General features: G+C 37.2%; 1 protein-coding gene across 15 annotated transcripts in view; it reads right to left on the reverse strand.

The window, feature by feature from the left end:
- mylka (myosin, light chain kinase a) overlaps positions 1-20,083 on the reverse strand; it is a 166,585-nt gene that overhangs the window by 67,313 nt on the left and 79,189 nt on the right. For 7 of the 15 annotated variants that reach the window (XM_009304445.3, XM_073912401.1, XM_073912400.1 and 4 more), the window contains 8 exons: positions 17,464-17,629; positions 17,225-17,390; positions 13,463-13,484; positions 12,503-12,999; positions 10,669-10,872; positions 7,242-7,376; positions 2,285-2,437; positions 815-952 (listed from right to left, as the gene is read on the reverse strand). In XM_009304445.3, the coding sequence (XP_009302720.2) occupies positions 815-952; positions 2,285-2,437; positions 7,242-7,376; positions 10,669-10,872; positions 12,503-12,999; positions 13,463-13,484; positions 17,225-17,390; positions 17,464-17,629 (1,481 nt within the window). Of the gene's footprint in view, positions 1-814; positions 972-2,284; positions 2,438-7,241; positions 7,377-10,668; positions 10,873-12,502; positions 13,000-13,462; positions 13,485-17,224; positions 17,391-17,463; positions 17,630-20,083 lie in introns of all 15 variants that reach the window. The other 8 variants (XM_073912402.1, XM_017357739.3, XM_073912407.1 and 5 more) reach the window with 3 other exon arrangements.

A 20,083-nucleotide genomic window follows, 5' to 3' on the forward strand; every position in this document is an offset into this window, starting at 1 on the left:
GCGAGCAACGCCTCTGAAGTGGCGCCGACAGATCCACAATGCAGTTCGGCAACGCCTGACGTCACCCATTCAAAGTAAATGGGAAGCGTTGATGCTGAAGCCCCGTGTGAATGGGGCGTTACATTTTTTGAGAGGTGCACGTCAGCGACGCCGACGGCCACGGCGTAGGGCTATGTGTCAGTTGTTGGCTAATCCTGGTAAATATAGTTGAAGTTAGCAGTGTTTTTTGACTCAAAAAAGTTTTTTTCTTGGAATTGAACCACAAGACGGAAACCATCATACTTGAGGGCATGAGAATCCTAAATGAAATGGATATCTGAAGGTGCTGAGGTCTGCTCATGGGCATATTACATGCTCTGAATCTGAACTACCTCAAGGAACTTAAATATACTTGTGAAGTTTCTCGAACTTGATGGACTGAAGCCCAGTGCAAAAGTAATGCATCTCAAGAACATTATTTTCTGAAGTCTATCTGAAGTCTGAACACTGGATTGATTTTAAATTTTAATTTAAAAAAGTAGTCGAAACAACTTAGTTTTTTGAGGACTCAACTTAAAAAATGGAGTTTATGCTATGTTAAAGTGCCACTGATTGAAGAGGAAAAGGCCATTTGGCTAACATAATAAAGTTTATTGTCTAAACCTTTTTTGTTAGATGTTGTTGTAACTTGAATATATTGATGAAAACTGTTGCCTAAATTTTTTTTTGTTCGGTCTAAACAATATTTTTTAGAGTGTTGAATGCAAAATGTTCCCTTATATTTGCTAAGTATGATTGTTTGTCAGTGTAGATTAATAAGCTGAATGTTGTATACCTGTCACTTCCACGGTCATGATGACCTGACTGCCGTCCATCACCCTGAGGTCCTGTAGACCTTTGAGGAACAGCGGAGCAGATGTTCTCCTCAGATCAGTAACAGGAGGAGCAGCAGACCTTTTCACCCTTGGCCTTGCTGGAGAACAACACACATGCTACTGTACATGAAAAGCCGGATTTACAAATGAAAGCATATTACATTCTTATTCATTTATTTGTGTTCTGGACATTTTGAAGAACATCATTATGCGTGATTAGGGGGCCCCTGGTCGTCGCGATTTTCAATAATTGAAAATCCGGCAACCGCAATAATCAAACTCTTGGGAACAACTGTGATCGGAACCAAAGTTCACAGGTCTGTGTTCTCTAAACACCTCTCAAGCGGTGGACTACTTCATTCTAATTGCTTGCCGCCGAACCGCGTCAAAGCTCATTACCATAAAGTTGACTTGATTTCAATTCTCCTCGAGGCTCACACCGGAGAAGACGCGCCGTGCTATTACTCGCCGCCGGTTCTCATTGAAAATGAATGACTTCTGGCTACTTTGACGTTCTTGCCGCTTTCGGTTTGTGATCGCTCTTCAGTTTGTAAAGGCTTCCCCGCTTTCTTGCTCCACCGCGCCTCCCTTCCCCGCTCCTCAATTTGTGATCGCTTCCCCGCGTTGCCCCCCCCCCATCATCAGGGGGCCCCATCAGTAATCCCTGAAGGGGGGCCTCCACATTTTGCGCTACGCCACTGATATCAGGGATTATAGACCTTGAACTATAGATATTGAAATTTAGCATTTTTATTACAGCATAAAAGTAAAACATGAACACGGTTATGAATATATTAAAACATGTGCTTGTTTGTTGTAAAAATTCGTAAGAATGACAAGAAATACTAATTTGTGGATCTCCTGACTTCCGGGTGCAACAATCCTGCCGTTGTAGCTGGTGTATTCTGGGAAAATTTTTCATCTACCCCTTCCCTTTAGCCCTTCGCCTTAAGGCCAAAGAGAATTGGAACACTGCTACCCTTAGTTATTTGTAATGTTTTACATATTAAGTGCATGACACCATGCTACTTTTATGCACCTAAACGCATACTGAACATCTGACTGTAGCATAATGCTAAAGGGTCTGAAATGAATTTCGGAGACAGAGTAAATTTTTCTTCATGTCGTCCTCTGAAACTCAGATTAGATCCAGCTACTGCAGTAAGTGTGTGTGTGTGTGTGTGTGTGTGTGTGTGTGTGTGTGTGTGGGAAAAGACTGGTATTTTACATTTTTAACCCACTTGAACATGGAACCTCCGCCTTCAGACAGCCTCACAGTCTGCATGAGAGCAGATGTTTTTCTAATCCCGGGGACCTTAAAATAACTCTCTAAAAACACAGTCATGATATTCACTTAATAACGGAGCGCACAGCAAACTCCTGCAGACTGTAGGAGAGGATGAAATGCAGAAAGCAAACGTGTGTCTTACCTTTAACCAGCACATGGGCTGTACACACCGCTCTGCCATGCTCATTCACTGCTACACACGAATAAACGCCTGCATCCTCCAATACAGCCGCCTGAACTCTCAGCTGAGCTTTACTGTTGTCAAACATGGTATGGGAGAATGGAATGGGCTTATCTGAAAGACAGAAACAAAGACTGCATTAGTAACTGATGAACAGATTCAAGGACTGATCCTTTAAACGTAGCACCGAGGATTGGGTGGAGATGATTCCTAATAAGATAGTTCACCCAAAAATGAAAATCTCCTCACCATTTATGTACACTCAAGTGGGTCAAAACGTTTATGAATTTATTTTTTCTTTCAAACACAAAACAAGGTATTCTGAACAACAATGTTGGGAAAAAAGCAGCACCATTTACATCTATAGAAGGAGCAAATACTATGAATATCAATTATGCCGGCAGCTAGCTCTCAAATGGTCGCCCACTGAAGCTAGGCAGGGCTGCGCCCGGTCAGTACCTGGATAGGAGACCACATGGGAAAGCTAGGTTGCTGCCGGAAGTGGTGTTAGTGAGGCCAGCAGGGGGCGCTCAACCTGTGGTCTGTGTGGGTCCTAATGCACCAGTATAGTGACGTGGACTCTATACTGCTCAGTGAGCGCCGTCTTTCGGATGAGATGTTAAACCGAGGTCCCGACTCTGTGGTCGTTAAAAATCCCAGGATGTCCTTCGAAAAGACTAGGGCAGGGGTGTCAAACTCAATTCCTGGAGGGCCGAAGCCCTGCACAGTTTAGCTCCAACCCTGCTCCAACACACTTACCTGTAGGTTTCAAACAAGCCTGAATGACTCAATTAGTTTGATCAGATGTGTTTAATTAGGGTTGGAACTAAACTGTGCAGAGCTGCGGCCCTTTTGGAACTGAGTTTGACACCTGTGGACTAGGGGTTTAATCCCGGCATCCTGGTCAAATCTGCCCACTGGCCTCTGTCCATCATGGCCTCCTAACCCTCCCCATATCATCACCATCGTCTAATGTTATTTGCTTGCAGAAAAAGTAAATGTTTTTGCTTGCAAATGTTTTTACTGTTAAATGGACCCACCAAGATTCAAATAGCTAAAATGATTCTAAAATCATGAGGAAAAAGCTGTTTTTACTTTTCTTTATTTTTGAAATTCTCTTTTACCCTGAGATTGTAAATCTCTCAATCTCTCTCTCTCTCTCTTACTCTCCCTCTCATAGATGTCCAACTTACCAAGTCCATCTCTGTGTAATATTTCAGGGTGAGTGATGCATGTTTTTCCTTATATGGTTGTAAGGTCTCATATTTGCTCAAAGGCCCCTGCTGAGAGACGCAGTTTCTCAGGGAAACCCAGACTCTAGCTCAAGAGACTTTCAGCTGGACTGTAGTGAACCACAATGTATGACAGTCTGATTCTTGTTCCAGTTTCTACAGTTTCTGTGTCAAAGGCGAAAAGTGTTTTCTAACCATTCAAAACAAATAGAAACACAATGCAGCCTTTTCTGAGCTAAAATACTTACTATCTTATATTTTTCTCACGATTAAATAAGATATTGACCAAAATAGTAACCATTTACTTGAAGGGGTGTTCATAAGAACGTCATTAAACCTTTATGACACACATCATGAATGTGAATTAGATTTTATGCATGCTAATTACAACTGTCATTCACTCATTTATATCATTTCAAATACAAAGATACAACTTGACATAAAAAAATGCATCAAAACCTATTTTTGTCTTTGTCATGACAACATGTCATAAATCTGTCATAAACATGATTGTCATGATACCATTATATTTGTCATGAATTTTATAACAGTGTCATTAATATATTTTTGACCCGAATTTGGCATTAAAATGTCATTAAATATTAATTTAATTGTGGAAATATATAAAATCATATGAAATTATTGTTTGGTGTCAACGTCAATACGAATAGGCAAAAGATCCGGACAAGTGACAAATCATTTAAATGACTCTGTGTCGAATCTTTTATTAAAAAAACCCTATATATTTTTTAAACAAGGTACACTTTCAGATTTAAACATCAGCTGGATGTTTTCATTCACTTAGAGCTGTGTTGCACACTGTATGGAAGGTCATTTTCAAAAACCCATAATAGGGGCTCTTTAAAGTTGCATTGTTTTGAAGATGGCAGGTTTGATATCCTTTCTCAGGCTTAGAAACTAAAGGTAACACAGTCACTACAATATCAGTTTAATTGTTGAATTTGTTTAATTGTTGACATTGTTGAGCCAAAAATGAAAATTCCCTCACTATATACTGCTTTTAATGTTTTTACACATGTATACATTTTTGTGTTCTGCTGAAGAATGTTGGATGAAGCAGCCATTGGCATCCGTTGTAGGAACTTAAAATACTATGCTAATGAATGGAGTTTTTTTTTTTTTTTTGTCAGCATTCTTTGTTTGTGTTCAAGAGAAGAAACTACATAGGTTTGGAAGAAGTGAAGAGACAAAAAAAAATCCAACAAATGATCACTGTACATGCAATTGTTTCTAAGACACTCAGCTGAAAGACATATGTGGCTGCATTCAGTGTCACATGGACAGAAATTAGAGATAAAACAAATCAGCCAATGCACTGGGGAAGTAAAACAACATGTATGCCATCTACTGGTTAAAAAGAAGCACTTTTCTTATTTTAATATGTATTTAAATATTTCACATTTGCTGTAGTTGATAGTATTCAAGATGATTTAATTATATCTCTACACATCTTATTCATTTTTTAGCTTACTTCTTTGGCAACTAGACATTTTTTTATATTAACTTTATTTATACTATTATTCATGGCTGCACAATATTGGAATAAAAATTTACATTGCAATTTTTTTCCTCTGTGATATATTCTGTGCTATAAATACAATTTCAGCAGATGACTTAAATAACTCTATTTGCAAAGTCATTATTTAGATTAATTGGGATGACAGAGGAGTGAAATATAAATAAATAAATATATTTATACAACAGTTCTGTCTGGTTCTTGAATCTGATTGGCTGATAGCAGTGCAATATTTTGCCAGTTACATCACACAAAGGCCTCTTCACCCTTCACTGTGTATTACTCCGCCCACATACAGCCAGCAACAAGCAGAGAGACGCTACAGTTTGACAAATATTACTGCTGTTAGACAACATAATGTACTTTTGAGGCTTTTTTAGTCGAGAATGTAGTTGTTTAGATTGCAACTATGCAGTTTATTTGTAAGAATAGTGCCTATTTTAAAATATTTACAATTTCAGATTGACAGCTCGTTGGCGGCCAAAGACAGTTGACGTTGTCTATCCACCAGAAGGTGCCAGGGCCGCATAATAAGCCCTTGCTTAGAGTGTTTTCCTCAGCGCCAATGAGAAGCTGAAAAACGGAAGCGTCACGGTTTTTAAGGTGGACCGGATAGAGTCAATAAGAAGCTGCGAATGAGAATGTTAATTATTGTAATATTGTAACGGTCGCTTAATGTTTGATATGCTTTGTGTATTAAATATATATATATATATATATATATATATATATATATATATATATATATATATATATATATATATATATATATATATATATATATATATATATATATATATATAAAAATAAATATATATATATATATATATATATATATATATATATATATATATATATATATATATATATATATAATTACTATTATTATTATTATTAAAAATATATATTTCACTCCTCTGTCATCCCAATTAATCTAAACTAACGACTTTACAAATGGAGCTAGCAAACTCACAGAAATGCCAGCTGACCCAGCCGAGGGGTGCGTTTTCATAATGAGCCTGTGTTGCAACTAACAGTAAAACCGTTTTACAAGGACGCTTAAATTCTACCTCACATGTCGATGTTTATAACTTGACATGATATATATTAGGACATTTACTCTTAACATCAGATTACCAAATCTAAACAACCTTACGTTTTTTTTTGTCCCTTGAAAGTGTTTAAGGGTATTTGCATTATTAGTGTTGTAAAATCCGTGGCATAAAATGATCTTAAAATAGCAATAATATCGCTTATCGCAACAATTTCTGTCATAATATATTTCACAACATTTTTTTTTATCATGACAGGCCTAGTTGTTATTATTATTATTATTTTTGGTATTATTACATACATATATTAATATTATTTTTAATCTTTTAAAAATTATATTATTATTTAATAATAATAATCATTATTGTTATTATTGGTGTTATTATGACTAATATATATATATATATATATATATATATATATATATATATATATATATATATATATATATATATATATATATAACATTATTTAAATTATTTTTAAATATTATTTTATTAAAATATTATTTATTATTATAAATACACACATACAGTCAAACCTGAAATTGGTCATACACCTGTGGTATGAATAATTTCGGGCTTGACTGTATACATATATTAAATGTAAGAATATAGAAGACATTTTTATCTGATTTTATTTGCTAATGAGTGATATTTATAATATTTAAATCTAACAAAAATGTATATTCTAGTACACTGTACCAAGCTTTATGAATAATCAAAAACAAACAAATAAACAAACACAACAGGTTTACATTAGGCTAGTCGGTCACACTTTAATTTAAGGTACAGTTAACGCTATTAACAAACCACTAAGACTTTTCGCTCAATAAACTATTAATTTGCTGTTTATTAATAGTTAGTAAGGTAGTGGGTTTATTTATTGCATTTAAATAGCAAATATCGTAAAATAATGAAGTAATAAGCCACTAGTTAAAAGTGGGAATTGGTCCCTATACTAAAGTGTTACTGACTAGTCTGTTGAGAGAGTATTGTTACCCAGCATTTCAGATTGGTTTGGGCTAAGCTGAACTCTCAAGAATCAGCCCACTGTGTAAATACCATTTGTCTGTTCAGCAGTGATTTTCTCTCACCGTTGTGCAGCCAGGAGAGCTCAGGCTGTGGTTTGCCCTCCACTGAACACTGCAGGGTAAATTCCTGTCCTTCACACACCGAACAATCCTTCAGAGCAGAGCTGAACACTGGGGGCTTCGCATCCACTCGCACACCTACAACACACACACAAATACACTGAAACCATGCAGCATCTGCAGCGATTTCACCAACAGGTGGCGCTGTCAGACTACTCATTCTACTACCAAAAACCAAACACAATATTATTGACAAATAAAGTATCATGAACTTTTTTTTTTCCTCATCAGGATGCTGCATATACTGTACAGTGTTCAGCATTAACGAGTACACCATCTCTTGATTTTTTTATAGAATTTTTTTCAGTGAATATAGACAATTTTTGGAGAGTAAACGCTTAGTATGTTTTACTAAGCGGTTATTTTAGTGTATTTCAAGTTATCGCAAAAAAATTAAAAAAAATTACAAACTACAACATGTTCAACTAAATTTGATATTTTTTATGTTTTTCTTGATTTTTCCTGTTTATTAAAGTTTAGTTTCATATTTTCCCCCAACTTATTGATTTAGGTGTTCTATCTAGTTTTGTCTTTGATTAGATTAGATTCAACTTTATTGTCATTACAATGCAACGGAATGCAGTTTAGGTCTAACCAGCAGTGCAATAGCAGCAAGTGCAGGATACAGGTATAAGTTATAAAGTGCAGTTATAGAAAAACTATAGTGATATTTACAGATGGATGTACTATCAACATTATATTAAGGTTGGATTAGCTATTAACAGATTTAAAATATATGAATATATGTGCAGGGTGCTATTAATAATCAGTAGTGTGCAGATGCATAAGCATGATTACAAGTGTATATGTCACAATATATGAATATATGTGCAGGTTGCTATTAATAATCAGTGGTGTGCAGATACTTAAGCATGATTACAAGTGTATATGTCACAATATATGAATATATGTGCAGGTTGCTATTAATAATCAGTAGTGTGCAGATGCATAAGCATGATTACAAGTGTACATGTCACAATATATGAATATATGTGCAGGTTGCTATTAATAATCAGTGGTGTGCAGATGCATAAGCATGATTACAAGTGTATATGTCACAATATATGAATATATGTGCAGGTTGCTATTAATAATCAGTAGTGTGCAGATAAGCATGATTACAAGTGTACATGTCACAATATATGAATATATGTGCAGGTTGCTATTAATAATCAGTACTGTGCAGATAAGCATGATTACAAGTGTATATGTCACAATATATGAATATATGTGCAGGTTGCTATTAATAATCAGTAGTGTGCAGATGCATAAGCATGATTACAAGTGTACATGTCACAATATATGAATATATGTGCAGGTTGCTATTAATAATCAGTAGTGTGCAGATAAGCATGATTGCAAGTGTATATGTCCAGTCGGTGTGTACATAATTACAGATGTCCATATGCAGTGGGTATATACAGTTTAAATAGGTAAATCAGTGCAATGTGGTGCAGTGGATATGTGCAAATTTGTGGAATAATCTGTTGTATAAACACAAATATAAGATTGTAAATCTTACAGAAAATATTGATTTAAAAGAGAGTTATGTGTGGGGTGTACTAATAGATGTACTGGGTATGGGATAGAAAAAATAGCAATAATAATATATTTATACAAAAAAAAAAAACTTATTGGACCAAATGTTGATTTCCTGATTTGAAAGTTAAATTATTGAGTAAAGCCTGTGTAAACATTTCTGAAATATGTTTTTTCTTATTAAACACTGAGTGTATGCAACAAAAAAGCAGTGATGGGGTATAAGAGTGGTCCAGACCCACCTCTTGAAAGTATGACTTAAAGAGGGTAAGCTTGACTGGCTGTAGTTCTGTAGTTCGCTTCATTTGGTTCGGACCAAGGCCAATAAATTATACATTGTTGCACCTTCTGCCGTCTTTGGTTCCTTCTCACACCACACTGCTGGCTTTGGTCCAAACCAGATAAAAAGAACCAAAATGCAGTCATCTGACAAAATCCACATCACTCATTGGCCAGATGTTGTTGAACATATTTCCTATACTGCTTTTCGATTGGTCAGAATTCACGTGAGGGAAAATGCCAGTGAACTCCCGCAAGTAAACAAAACCGGCAGACACAAAATGTCGCTTTTTACTATGGAGGGACGACTGCGCTATCTGATTGAATCCCTGCTTTAGACAAACTATACATTTCAAGATTAAAGCGCCGCCCCAGCTGAAAGACAATATATATTGTAATATGAATATAATTTAAAGGTGGTTTATTCTGTATTTGAAAAGAGTTTATCGTTTTAGCTCTATTGCGATTACTTCCCTGCTGAAAAATCCAGCTTAAACCAGCCTAGGCTGGTTGGCTGGTTTTAGCTGGTCGACCAGGCTGGTTTAAGTGGGGTTTTGGCCACTTCCAGGCTGGTTTCCAGCCATTTCCAGCCTGGTCTTAGCTGGTCAGGCTGGGAGATGATCAGCTAAAACCAGCTTGACCAGCCTAGCCAAGCTGGGAGTCCAGCCAAAACCAGCTATATCCAGCTTAAACCAGGCTGGTCAAGCTGGCTTTAGTTGGATTTGGCTGGTCATTTTCCAGCCTGACCAGCTAAGACCAGGCTGGAAATGGCTGGAAACCAGCTTGGAAATGGCCAAAACCCCTCTAAAACCAGCCTGGTCGACCAGCTAAAACCAGCCAACCAGCCTAGGCTGGTTTAAGCTGGATTTTTCTGCAGGGTTTGCAGGGGAGTACACCTGCATGAAATATAAGAAACATATTTCACGCAAGATGATGTCAACTGAACCAAATACAAATGAAATAAACCATGCTTAATGGTTTATGAGGAATCTAGTAGTACTGAGGTACAGATATTCAAAACTAATAATGTCTAGACTTTGTTGTATAAATAATTAAATGCAATTAATATTTTTTATAGCTTCTAACTTTATACTTTCTTGGTTTAAAATTTACTTGAAGTCTTATACAGTCATGTGTTTCAAAAACACATTGAAAATTTGTCACTCTACTGATAAACCCTGGTATGACTCAAAAAATCACGTTCTGAACTGTTGTGGCTGGTTATTATAGTCCCAACTCCTGCAATGTGACTATCGCAGTTTCACATATTGCGATATTAATGCTGAGACGATATATTGTGCAATCTTATACTATAGAATATTGTAATGATTTGCTAGTTTCATGTGGCAGCTCTGTGAAAATACACAATTGTTTTTTCAATACCTTTAAAAACTCCAACAAATATTTGAATAGTAGAATCCATGCAGTCTCTGAATTAATCGCTCATAAAAATGTGCAATCATAATAGACAGAAAAAAAAAAACGTCAACTTCTCATTATCAGCACAACAATCCAACAAATGTAGATTAAAATGTCACTGCTGGATTCTTACGCTTGACGGTCAGACTCCAGTGGGCCGCGGTGTTTCCTCTTCTGTTGGCAGCAGTGCAGCCATACTGTCCCGTGTCAGTTATGTGAGCATTGTCCAGACACAGAACATGCAGGCCGGCCTCCTGTCGAGTGCTGACATCTGATCTCTGTCTGAGAGGAGCTCCATCTTTCAGCCAGCTCACTGCAGGCACTGGAGACCCGGACACTGAGGGCACACAATCAGAGCACTCATTTAACAACATCTGCACAAGCTGACGCAACCTTTCTGGTGGCCACTTTTATGTTAAGAAATAAATAAAAAATAAGTCTAAAATGCTTATCAATTTAATACTAATTGGCTATCTTGATATCATACTGACATCTAACATTGGTGTCAAAAAAACATCAAAAATGTATTACAGGACAGTCCTGTAGTCATTTTTAAGGACCAAGCTCAGGAACGGCCCTTTTGGAATTGCTCAGTTTATTATTCATTCATTAATTTTCTTTTCAGCTCAGTCCCTTTTTTTAATCTAGGGTTGCCACAGCGGAATGAACCGCTAACTTATCCAGCATATGTTTTACGCAGCGGATGCCCTTCCAGCTGCAACCCATAACTGGGAAACAGTTTATTATTATATTATTATCATATATTACAATGATCAAATCAGCTCTGTGAGCCAACTTCATATCTAAATAATATTTACTTCATACCTATATAATATTTTTCCTCCATATCCCATAACACACAGCGCATTGGCCTACGGCAGCTTGACTGGTCCAAAAGGCGCGGTACTTTTTGCGGTTGGGTCTGTTTTAGTTCGATCATATTCTTACCACAAACGAACCGCACCAAGACGGAAAACGAACTCTAGTGCGATTCAACCGAACTAAATAAGGCAGGTGTGAAAGCACCCTATAGTTTCGGGAAACTAACGCTAAGCTTAACGCTACAACTTAAGAATGATGTAGCCTGAAGAAGGTTTTGAGGAACGAAGCTCTGATTGTTGTATTAACGGTTGATTCATCACATCATCAAATATTACATAGGTGACTATTTTCAAACATTAATATTTTCAGGTGTTAATCTGGCCAATGACTAAAAAAATGAAAAAAAAATCTGTGACTGTTTATAGTTAATTAACTCTGTACAGTAAGGCTATGTTGGCTATCATTAGTTAATTTAACCAAAGTCAATGTAATAACAAGAACAACAAAAATTATTTATTAATCTTAAGTGATGCTTATTGCATAGTTGATAACTCATTCATTCATTCATTTTCTTGTCGGCTTAGTCCCTTTATTAATCCAGGGTCGCCACAGCGGAATGAACCGCCAACTTATCCAGCTAGTTTTTATGCAGCGGATGCTCTTCCAGCCGCAACCCATCTCTGGGAAACATCCACACACACATTCACACACACACACTCATACACTATGGACAATTTAGCCTACCCAATTCACCTGTACCACATGTCTTTGGATTGTGGAGGAGCACCTGGAGGAAACCCACGCGAAGGCAGGGAGAACATGCAAACTCCACACAGAAATGCCAACTGAGCCGAGGTTCGAACCAGCGACCCAGCGACCTTCTTGCTGTGAGGCGACAGCACTACCTACCGCGCAACTGCCTCACTTAGTTGATAACTAATTAAATCAAATGTCATCATCATTTAATTGAACAGAGTTAACTAATAAAATTCAGTTGTGTTTCTCTTAATTTTACTATATGAATACATATAATACGGCTATTTCTTTTTATTTCAAATTCATCACTAACTAATGTTTACTAACAAACCTTTTATGGTACACGGTTTCCGCTACATTCTAAACACTCAACTCACTCTTCAACTCACCTTGGCATTTGAAAGTGACCTTTTCACCCTGCAGGACCTCTTGGCTCTGGGGCTGCGAGTCAAAACTGGGTGGAGTTTCTAGCACATCCATTCTGGTTTCTTTGGTTTGTTGGCGAGTGCTGGATTCTATCTGTGATGATTGTGGCATCTGTCCCGGAGCTCTGAACATACCCAAAACTCTCTTTGTGCCATGCGTCTCATTCTTAACACTGTTTTGACTTCTTAGATTGACTAAGTTTGAAGTATTTTGGCCAGTTGCTGATCTTCCATCTGTGGACCTGCTGATAGGTTGTGAGTGAAGTGATGATGTTACTATTGTTGTTTCTCCTCTGTTCATGGATGGGACAGTGGGAACAGTAGTAGTGGACAGCGGTGTGGGTGTTTCTGTGATTATGGTTTCGATGGATGTGCTGGAAGTTTTCTGTTCGTTGGCAAGAGTGTTGGAAGTGTCTTTGAGCATGAATGACTTGGAGGGATTGTGAGATGGTTTGGCCATGCTATGGAAAGAAAATACTAAATATTAACTTGAAGAGTCATTGAGGAAAATCATAAACCAACTCATCATGGCTAATTTTATAAAGACGCATATTCATATCATTGAGGATCACACAAGAGTATAAGATATTCATAGACTTGTGCTAATTTAGTCAGAGCAGGGGCGGGCAAAGTCCTGGAGGGCCGGTGTCCTACACAGTTTAGCTCCAACGCTAATCAAACACACCTGCTTATAGATTTCTTGTGATCTTGAAGACACTGATTAGCATGTTCAGGTGTGTTTAATTAGTGTTGGAGCTAAACTGTGCAAGACACCGGCCCTCCAGGACCACCCCTGAATTAGAGTATATGACGTTTTATTCATTAAAAGTTTAGCTAGATCTTAATAATAAATATGCTTAGATTTTAAAATAAAAACTTGCATGCTCTGTTTATGAAATATAGTGGGAAATAATCTTTACTTACATGACTGTCTCGGTGTCTCCATCTGCAACAGAGCAGCAGAATTAACCATATTTCAAACTGTGAAATTTTTGCCCAAACATGACAATATTAAGACATTCCTAAAGCCATTGTTGTTATAATTAGTATCCTGACGTTGTGAGACACACACTATTCTTATGTAATTTTTTAACTCCCAAAAAAAATGAATGAATTGTTAAATTTCAAGCTCTTCACAAAAGAGAATAACGGGTTTTTCAGAATTGACCAGTTTGCACATAGTTCATGATTAAACTATGTGCTTTGTAATAATTATTATTTTGTTGAATTGTATCTACTAATTTTGAATATTTAAGACTTTTTAAATTTAATCCAGTTACTTAAATTATACTGGTTTTAACAAACATAAAGATTGATGAATGAGTCGAAAGGCATCATTTTTACCAGCGTTGCCAGTACAGCACAGAAGCACTATTGCGAGTAGCAAAAACGGTTCATGTTTAGTTCATGTTAATTAATGCATTTACTAACATGAACAAACAATAGACAATACATTTACTACTGTATTTGTTCATGTTAGTTAAGGTTAGTTAATGAAAATACAGTAGTTAATTGTTAGTTCATGTTAACTCATGGTGCATTAACTAATGTTGTTGACTTGAATGTTAATAATGCATTAGTAAATGTTCAATTATGATTAATAAATGCTGTACATGTGTTGTTCATGATTAGTTCATGTTAGTAAATGCATTAACTAATGAACCTTATTGTAAAGTGTTACCGCAGAAACAAGTACACCTCATAAACGTTAAATTGACACCTATTGGATGATAAGTCATGTAAGACAATAAATTATATGTAAGTAAAACTAAGACAATACCGGGATGTGTTTTCCCATCTCAAGGTCGCAACTTCCATCATTACAAACATTGTTCAGCGATTCTGTGTTTCCTGACTCAAGGAATATTCGCAAATAGTGCCACAAACTTGTGTGCTTGGGACTAAACCTCTATAGCTGTAGTTAAAGACAGACCACCTGCTTGTGTTCTATTCTTAGTTATCCCCCTAAGCCCTATTTCTTTCATACATTTAAGCAACCCAGGCTCATTCTGAAAACGTAGTCCAGCGGACGTTTCTGGAGACCGCGAAATACATCCCGGGAGGTACGTATTTGTGTAGTTTTTGTTTTCGCGAATCCGCGAGAGGCCGCTGTGTGCGCTTTTTCGTATCTCGAACGTCTCTCGCGAGTGCCGTTCCTGCCCACGCTGTTCTCGCATCAACCCACCAGAGGCCGCTGTCTGACTGACCGAATGATTGACTGCGCGACAGGCCAATCGGCTGACCCACCCCTCCTCCTTCCATGAACCCAACCAGTTTCATCGATTGACCTGCCCGCCCACTCCCTTCCCTAAACCCGAGCAACAATTTAGAAAAGCCGTCTAGAAAAAGAAAAACCCTCATCTGTTTTTTTTTACCACGTTTTCGGATTTGACCACGTTCTCACCCTGTTATGAACTCGTTCGCTTTATTTTTTGGATTCTGTTTTTGTCTTACCTGGTTTCTGGAACCGCTCTTTCCCGTACTCGAACCCGGGTATTCCTCGGTCTCCAGAAACGTCCGCTGGACTACGTTTTCAGAATTAGCCAGGGTTGCATTTAAAAGTCCACTTTGAAAGATTTTGAAATCGTTTTGCCTTGCTCACATTGTATGTAATTTGCTCTCACACTTATTTTTACTACAGTTTAGTTTAACAATCTTTAGAGACAGTTGTGGTCCCTCTTTAGTGCACTCCAAAAACATTTATGCCATTTTGTGCAGTGTAAATAAAGGAGAATTTTATTATTTACATTACAAGTGAAAATCTGTTATTTCCGAAGATTGGAAAAACAAAAAGTATGCTGTGGTACATGCAGACACATGGTTTTAGTTTGAATTAATCAAAGTAGGCCTATATGTACTGTAGCCTATGTATGTAGTATTTCTGCAGTGTTTTGAATATAATGTCAAAAATGTAAGAGGAATTTTAAAAAAAAACTATTAAATTGTGTATAATTTCATTTTTGTACATTTCTTTGTATGGCCATGTGATTGTATATGTAATTAGGCTACTTGTTAAAGTGTGTGTGTTTTTTAACAATAGTATAAAAATATGTAATTTTCAGAATAAAATATATAAAAGAAAGAAAAAGTCTGGTTTCAACTAAGCATGAAGGAAAAAATAGACATTAAAATATGTTTATTGCTTAATACTTGCATAACTCATATTGGAAAAATGAATACATTTATAAATAAATAAATGAATTAAAAAGAAAAAAGTTTGGGTTAAGTATGGAGGAAGGGAAACCAACATGCTAAATATGCTAAATTATTACTCACAACTCATACAGGATATTAAAAAAAAATCTAGTTTTATTATTAACAAAATATAAATACAAAAACAACTGTTGCGGATTTTATCTAAAGAAGTTGTTACTCAACTCCTTAGAGGAGTCTCATTATTCAAGATTTGCATTTTAACTAAAGTGGTTGCAAATATGGATTTCAATGCTATCTCGCGCCAATGTCTAACTTTTTAATTTAGTGGCTAATTCACTAAACTGACAAAACCTAAAATAGTTATGTTACATGTCAGGTCAGGCAGGGATATCAGAGAGAGTTTGGGAAACACTTGTCATTGTATTGCAAATTTCATAAACTATAGACCTTTTTCATGGCTGCTGCATGGTGGGCGCCATAGCGATCAGCATCTTCCGGTAGAATGCTAAAAACTTCCGTTTACAGCGTGTACAATTGGTAATTTGCGCTCCGAAAATGCGTTTCAATGACGTTTTTATTAGATAACAGAGTGCTTTTGTGACACACAACTTAGAAATATGTCTGTTAAAACCGTTATAATCTGTCACATGTGGGTCAAGCGCGTCAGAAATACGAGAAAAACGTTCTCCTAGTTCACGTGTCTGCCGTCAGAAATACAGTTAGCTCAGCGGCTCTTTAACACACACAAGCACACACAGAGAGAAAGAGAGAGAGAGAGAGAGAGAGAGAGCAAACCAGAGTACTGGCATGAAACTTAACTGGTATGAAAGTCGTGCAATTTACAAAAATGACCAATAAAAGTCTGTTATTGATCCTCTGCTGGCTGATTTGCTGTTCATTCTAATAGCGAGCCGTTTGTGTTTTATTTCGTGTGTTGTTTTTACAACGGTTTGTGTTTTTCTGTCATTTCGAAATGACACTCGCCTATATTTTCACTTTGTCACAGTTATTAAATCAGTGTGTCAGTGGCACAGTACAGGCTACGTGTGTGTGTCAAACATTTTGGTGAACTACATTAGTTTGGGCTGGTTATATATTTGAAATAAAGAGAAACTGTTGACTTTAGCGATGACGAGGCTTCATTTAAACTGCAGAAGATGCCGTCTGACAACGAGGGGAAAACGCCTCACAGCAGCTGTTTTCCATCCTATTAGATCGCATTTCTTTAAATGATCAGTCCAGGAGATGGCGCTGATGGACAACAGTATTAGTTCAAAGAGGATAAAAGCAGGTAAAATAGATTAAAACTAGCGTTTCAAAGCTGTCCAAATGTGACTGTTTACATGCATCAGCTGCCGACCGGAAGTTCTTCGCATTCTCCTTGCGCATACACGCAAAGCATCATGGGTCATTTTGCGTTCCAAGAAAAAGGTCTATACATTGTACTGTGGCAGTTCAACTTTGAGTTATGTTGTTGTGTGGGAAACGCATCCCTGGTCTATAGTCCATAAGTTCATCTTTCTCTGTTACCTTGCATAATGAGTTCAGCGGCTGCAGAGGCTTTTCCAGCACTGTTGGCCACCAGACAGGTGTACATGCCAGCATCCTCAGAGAACACATTGCGGATCTCCAGGAAATGCATTCCTGACCTCTCAAACATGTTATAGTGATCTGATTGCTGGATCATCTCTTCTCCCTGAAAGATTAAAAAAATAAATAAATATGGATATGCTTACTAGATCTGACTCAAATAGCTAATAACATCTTACCTTGTACCACTGCACCAGTGGCTGGGGTCGTCCTGTGATCTTGGCCGAAAATTTGCCAGTTTGTCCCACTTTGAGATACAGGCGAGAAGGTTTAGCCACAAACTTTGGGGGGCTTTCACCCCAGATACTGGCTCTGTTTTCTACTGCGGGAGCTCCCATAGATCTGCTGATGACAAAAGAGGACGACGTAACACCACTGAATCCTACAGCACTCTATATATTAATAACAGCAGCACTTGCAAAGAAAAATAATTAATAGCAAGTCAAAGAGTTAGTTCACCCAAAAATGGAAATGAGCTAATTAAATAAATAACTTGCTCTCATATCGTTCCAAACACATAACATTTACATTTACATTTAGTCATTTAGCAGACGCTTTTATCCAAAGCGACTTACAAATGAGGACAAGGAAGCAATTTACACAACGGTCCCACTTTATATTAAGTGTCCCTAACTACTATGTACTTACATCAAAAAATAAATACAATGTACTAACTGAGTTTATAATGTATTTGAGAACACTTGTGGTGCTTTTGAGTTGGGATAGAGGTTGGGTTATGGATAGGTTTGGTGGCATGGGTAGGTTTAAGGGTAGGTTAAGGTGTAAGGGATGGTCAACAGTGTATTTACAAATGTAATTACAAAAGTTAATTACTGATGTAATTACATACATGTATTTAATCAAGCATAAGTACATGGTAAATACATTTATTTACACAATGAGTACATTGTAACAAACTATTAATTACTATGTAAGTACATATTAGTTAAGGCCACTTAATATAAAGTGGGACCTACACAACTATAAGAGCAACAATGAATAAGTGCTGTAGGCAAGTTTCAGGTCTGTAAAGTCTAAGAAGACTTTTTGAGTACAGTTATTGGTATATCCAGAGAGGTAATTGCAGATTAGGAAGGGAAGTGGAGACTAAATAGTTGAGTTTTTAGTCGTTTCTTGAAAACAGCGAGTGACTCTGCCGTTCTGATGCAGTTAGGGAGTTCATTCCACCAACTGGGCAGATTGAGCGTGAGCGTTCGGGACAGTGATTTCTTCCCTCTTTGGGATGGAACCACGAGGCGACGTTCATTCACAGAACGCAAGTTTCTGGAGGGCACATACATCTGCAGAAGTGAGAGCAGATACGAAGGAGACAATTGTAGGCAAACATCAGAGCTTTGAATTTGATGCGAGCAGCAACTGGCAGCCAGTGCAAACGGATGAGCAGCGGAGTGACATGTGCTCTTTTAGGTTCATTAAAGACCACTCGTGCTGCTGCGTTCTGGAGCAGCTGAAGAGGCTTGACAGAGTTAGCTGGAAGCCCGGCTAGTAGAGAGTTGCAGTAATCATAAGACATTTGTTTATCTTCAGAACCCTTCAGCTTAGTCGGATTAGTGCCGGATGTATCGCGTCACTACAGCAGGATCAACCCAAATTGATATATTTTTATGGATGCACCCAAATTTTCAGCCTCTGAAAATTATCAGCCAAAGTTGGCATTTTCAATTCTCAGCCAAAATATCAGCTGAAAATAACTCTAAAAGAGTTGATTCCTCAACTCTCAATGGATCTAGAACAGACTCCAAGAGAGGAATCATCTTTTTTCAAGCCTCCTGAATGAAGCAGTTGGATGCTACAGATATACTGCTCATTCTCGAGCATGATGAACACAGAAGGTATCCGATTTAAAATATGCGTTCTCAATTTTGTGACCACTAGAGCTCTGTAAGCTATTATAAATGGTGCAGCAGGATGTAGTTTGCTTTCACTTTCAAACTGCTATGAAGCACACCATTTTGCATTTTGGTTTTAAAGATGATCTGCCAACAGACCAGATGCAAAAAGTGCTGCATGACACTATGAAATCTGTTTATTTTAAAGGCTTGAGCCATGCAATGACCAGTAATGTGCGTTTATATAACACATTTATCATGCATGGACATACACTTAAAGCACTTCTTAATCATGAGGGTGATCTCTCTACATCACCCCCAGTGTGCAGCATCCACATGCATGATGCGATGCCATATGACAAAGGCGCCAGTGCACTAACCACACACCAGATATTGGTGGAGAAGAGAGACAGTCATAGAGCCAATTCAGTGGAAGGGGATGATTGGAAAGCCATGATTGGTAAGGGCCAATCGAGGTATTTTGAAGTGTACTTTTTTTTGCCACTCGCAATAGTGCGACTGTGCTGTTGTGGCAACGCTGGTAAAAATGATGCCTTTCGACTCGTTCACCAATCTTTGTGTTTAATAAAACCAGTATAATTCAAGTAACTGGATTAAATTTTAAAAGTCTTATATATTCAAAATTACTAGATATAATTCAACAAAATAATAATTATTACAAAGCACTTTATGTTTTGGTTCACAACTTTCCTTTTGGCACATCCCTATATAGTTTAGATTAAATCAGAGAGCTCTCTGATCCTCCAAAGACTTAAGACAAGTTGTGCTTATGACAATAAATCATATTATCCATTGTCCATAGTAAATGTGCACCTTGACAACCTGACAAGGAAGAGAAAATATTGGCAAAGTCATATTGACAGTTTAGACTGTTTTTTATTTGGTACGCGAAAGCATATTGGGAGCTTCGCATGATTGTTTTTGCACC

This window comes from Danio rerio, chromosome 9, assembly GCF_049306965.1.
Source record: "Danio rerio strain Tuebingen ecotype United States chromosome 9, GRCz12tu, whole genome shotgun sequence".
Lineage (NCBI taxonomy): Eukaryota > Metazoa > Chordata > Actinopteri > Cypriniformes > Danionidae > Danio > Danio rerio.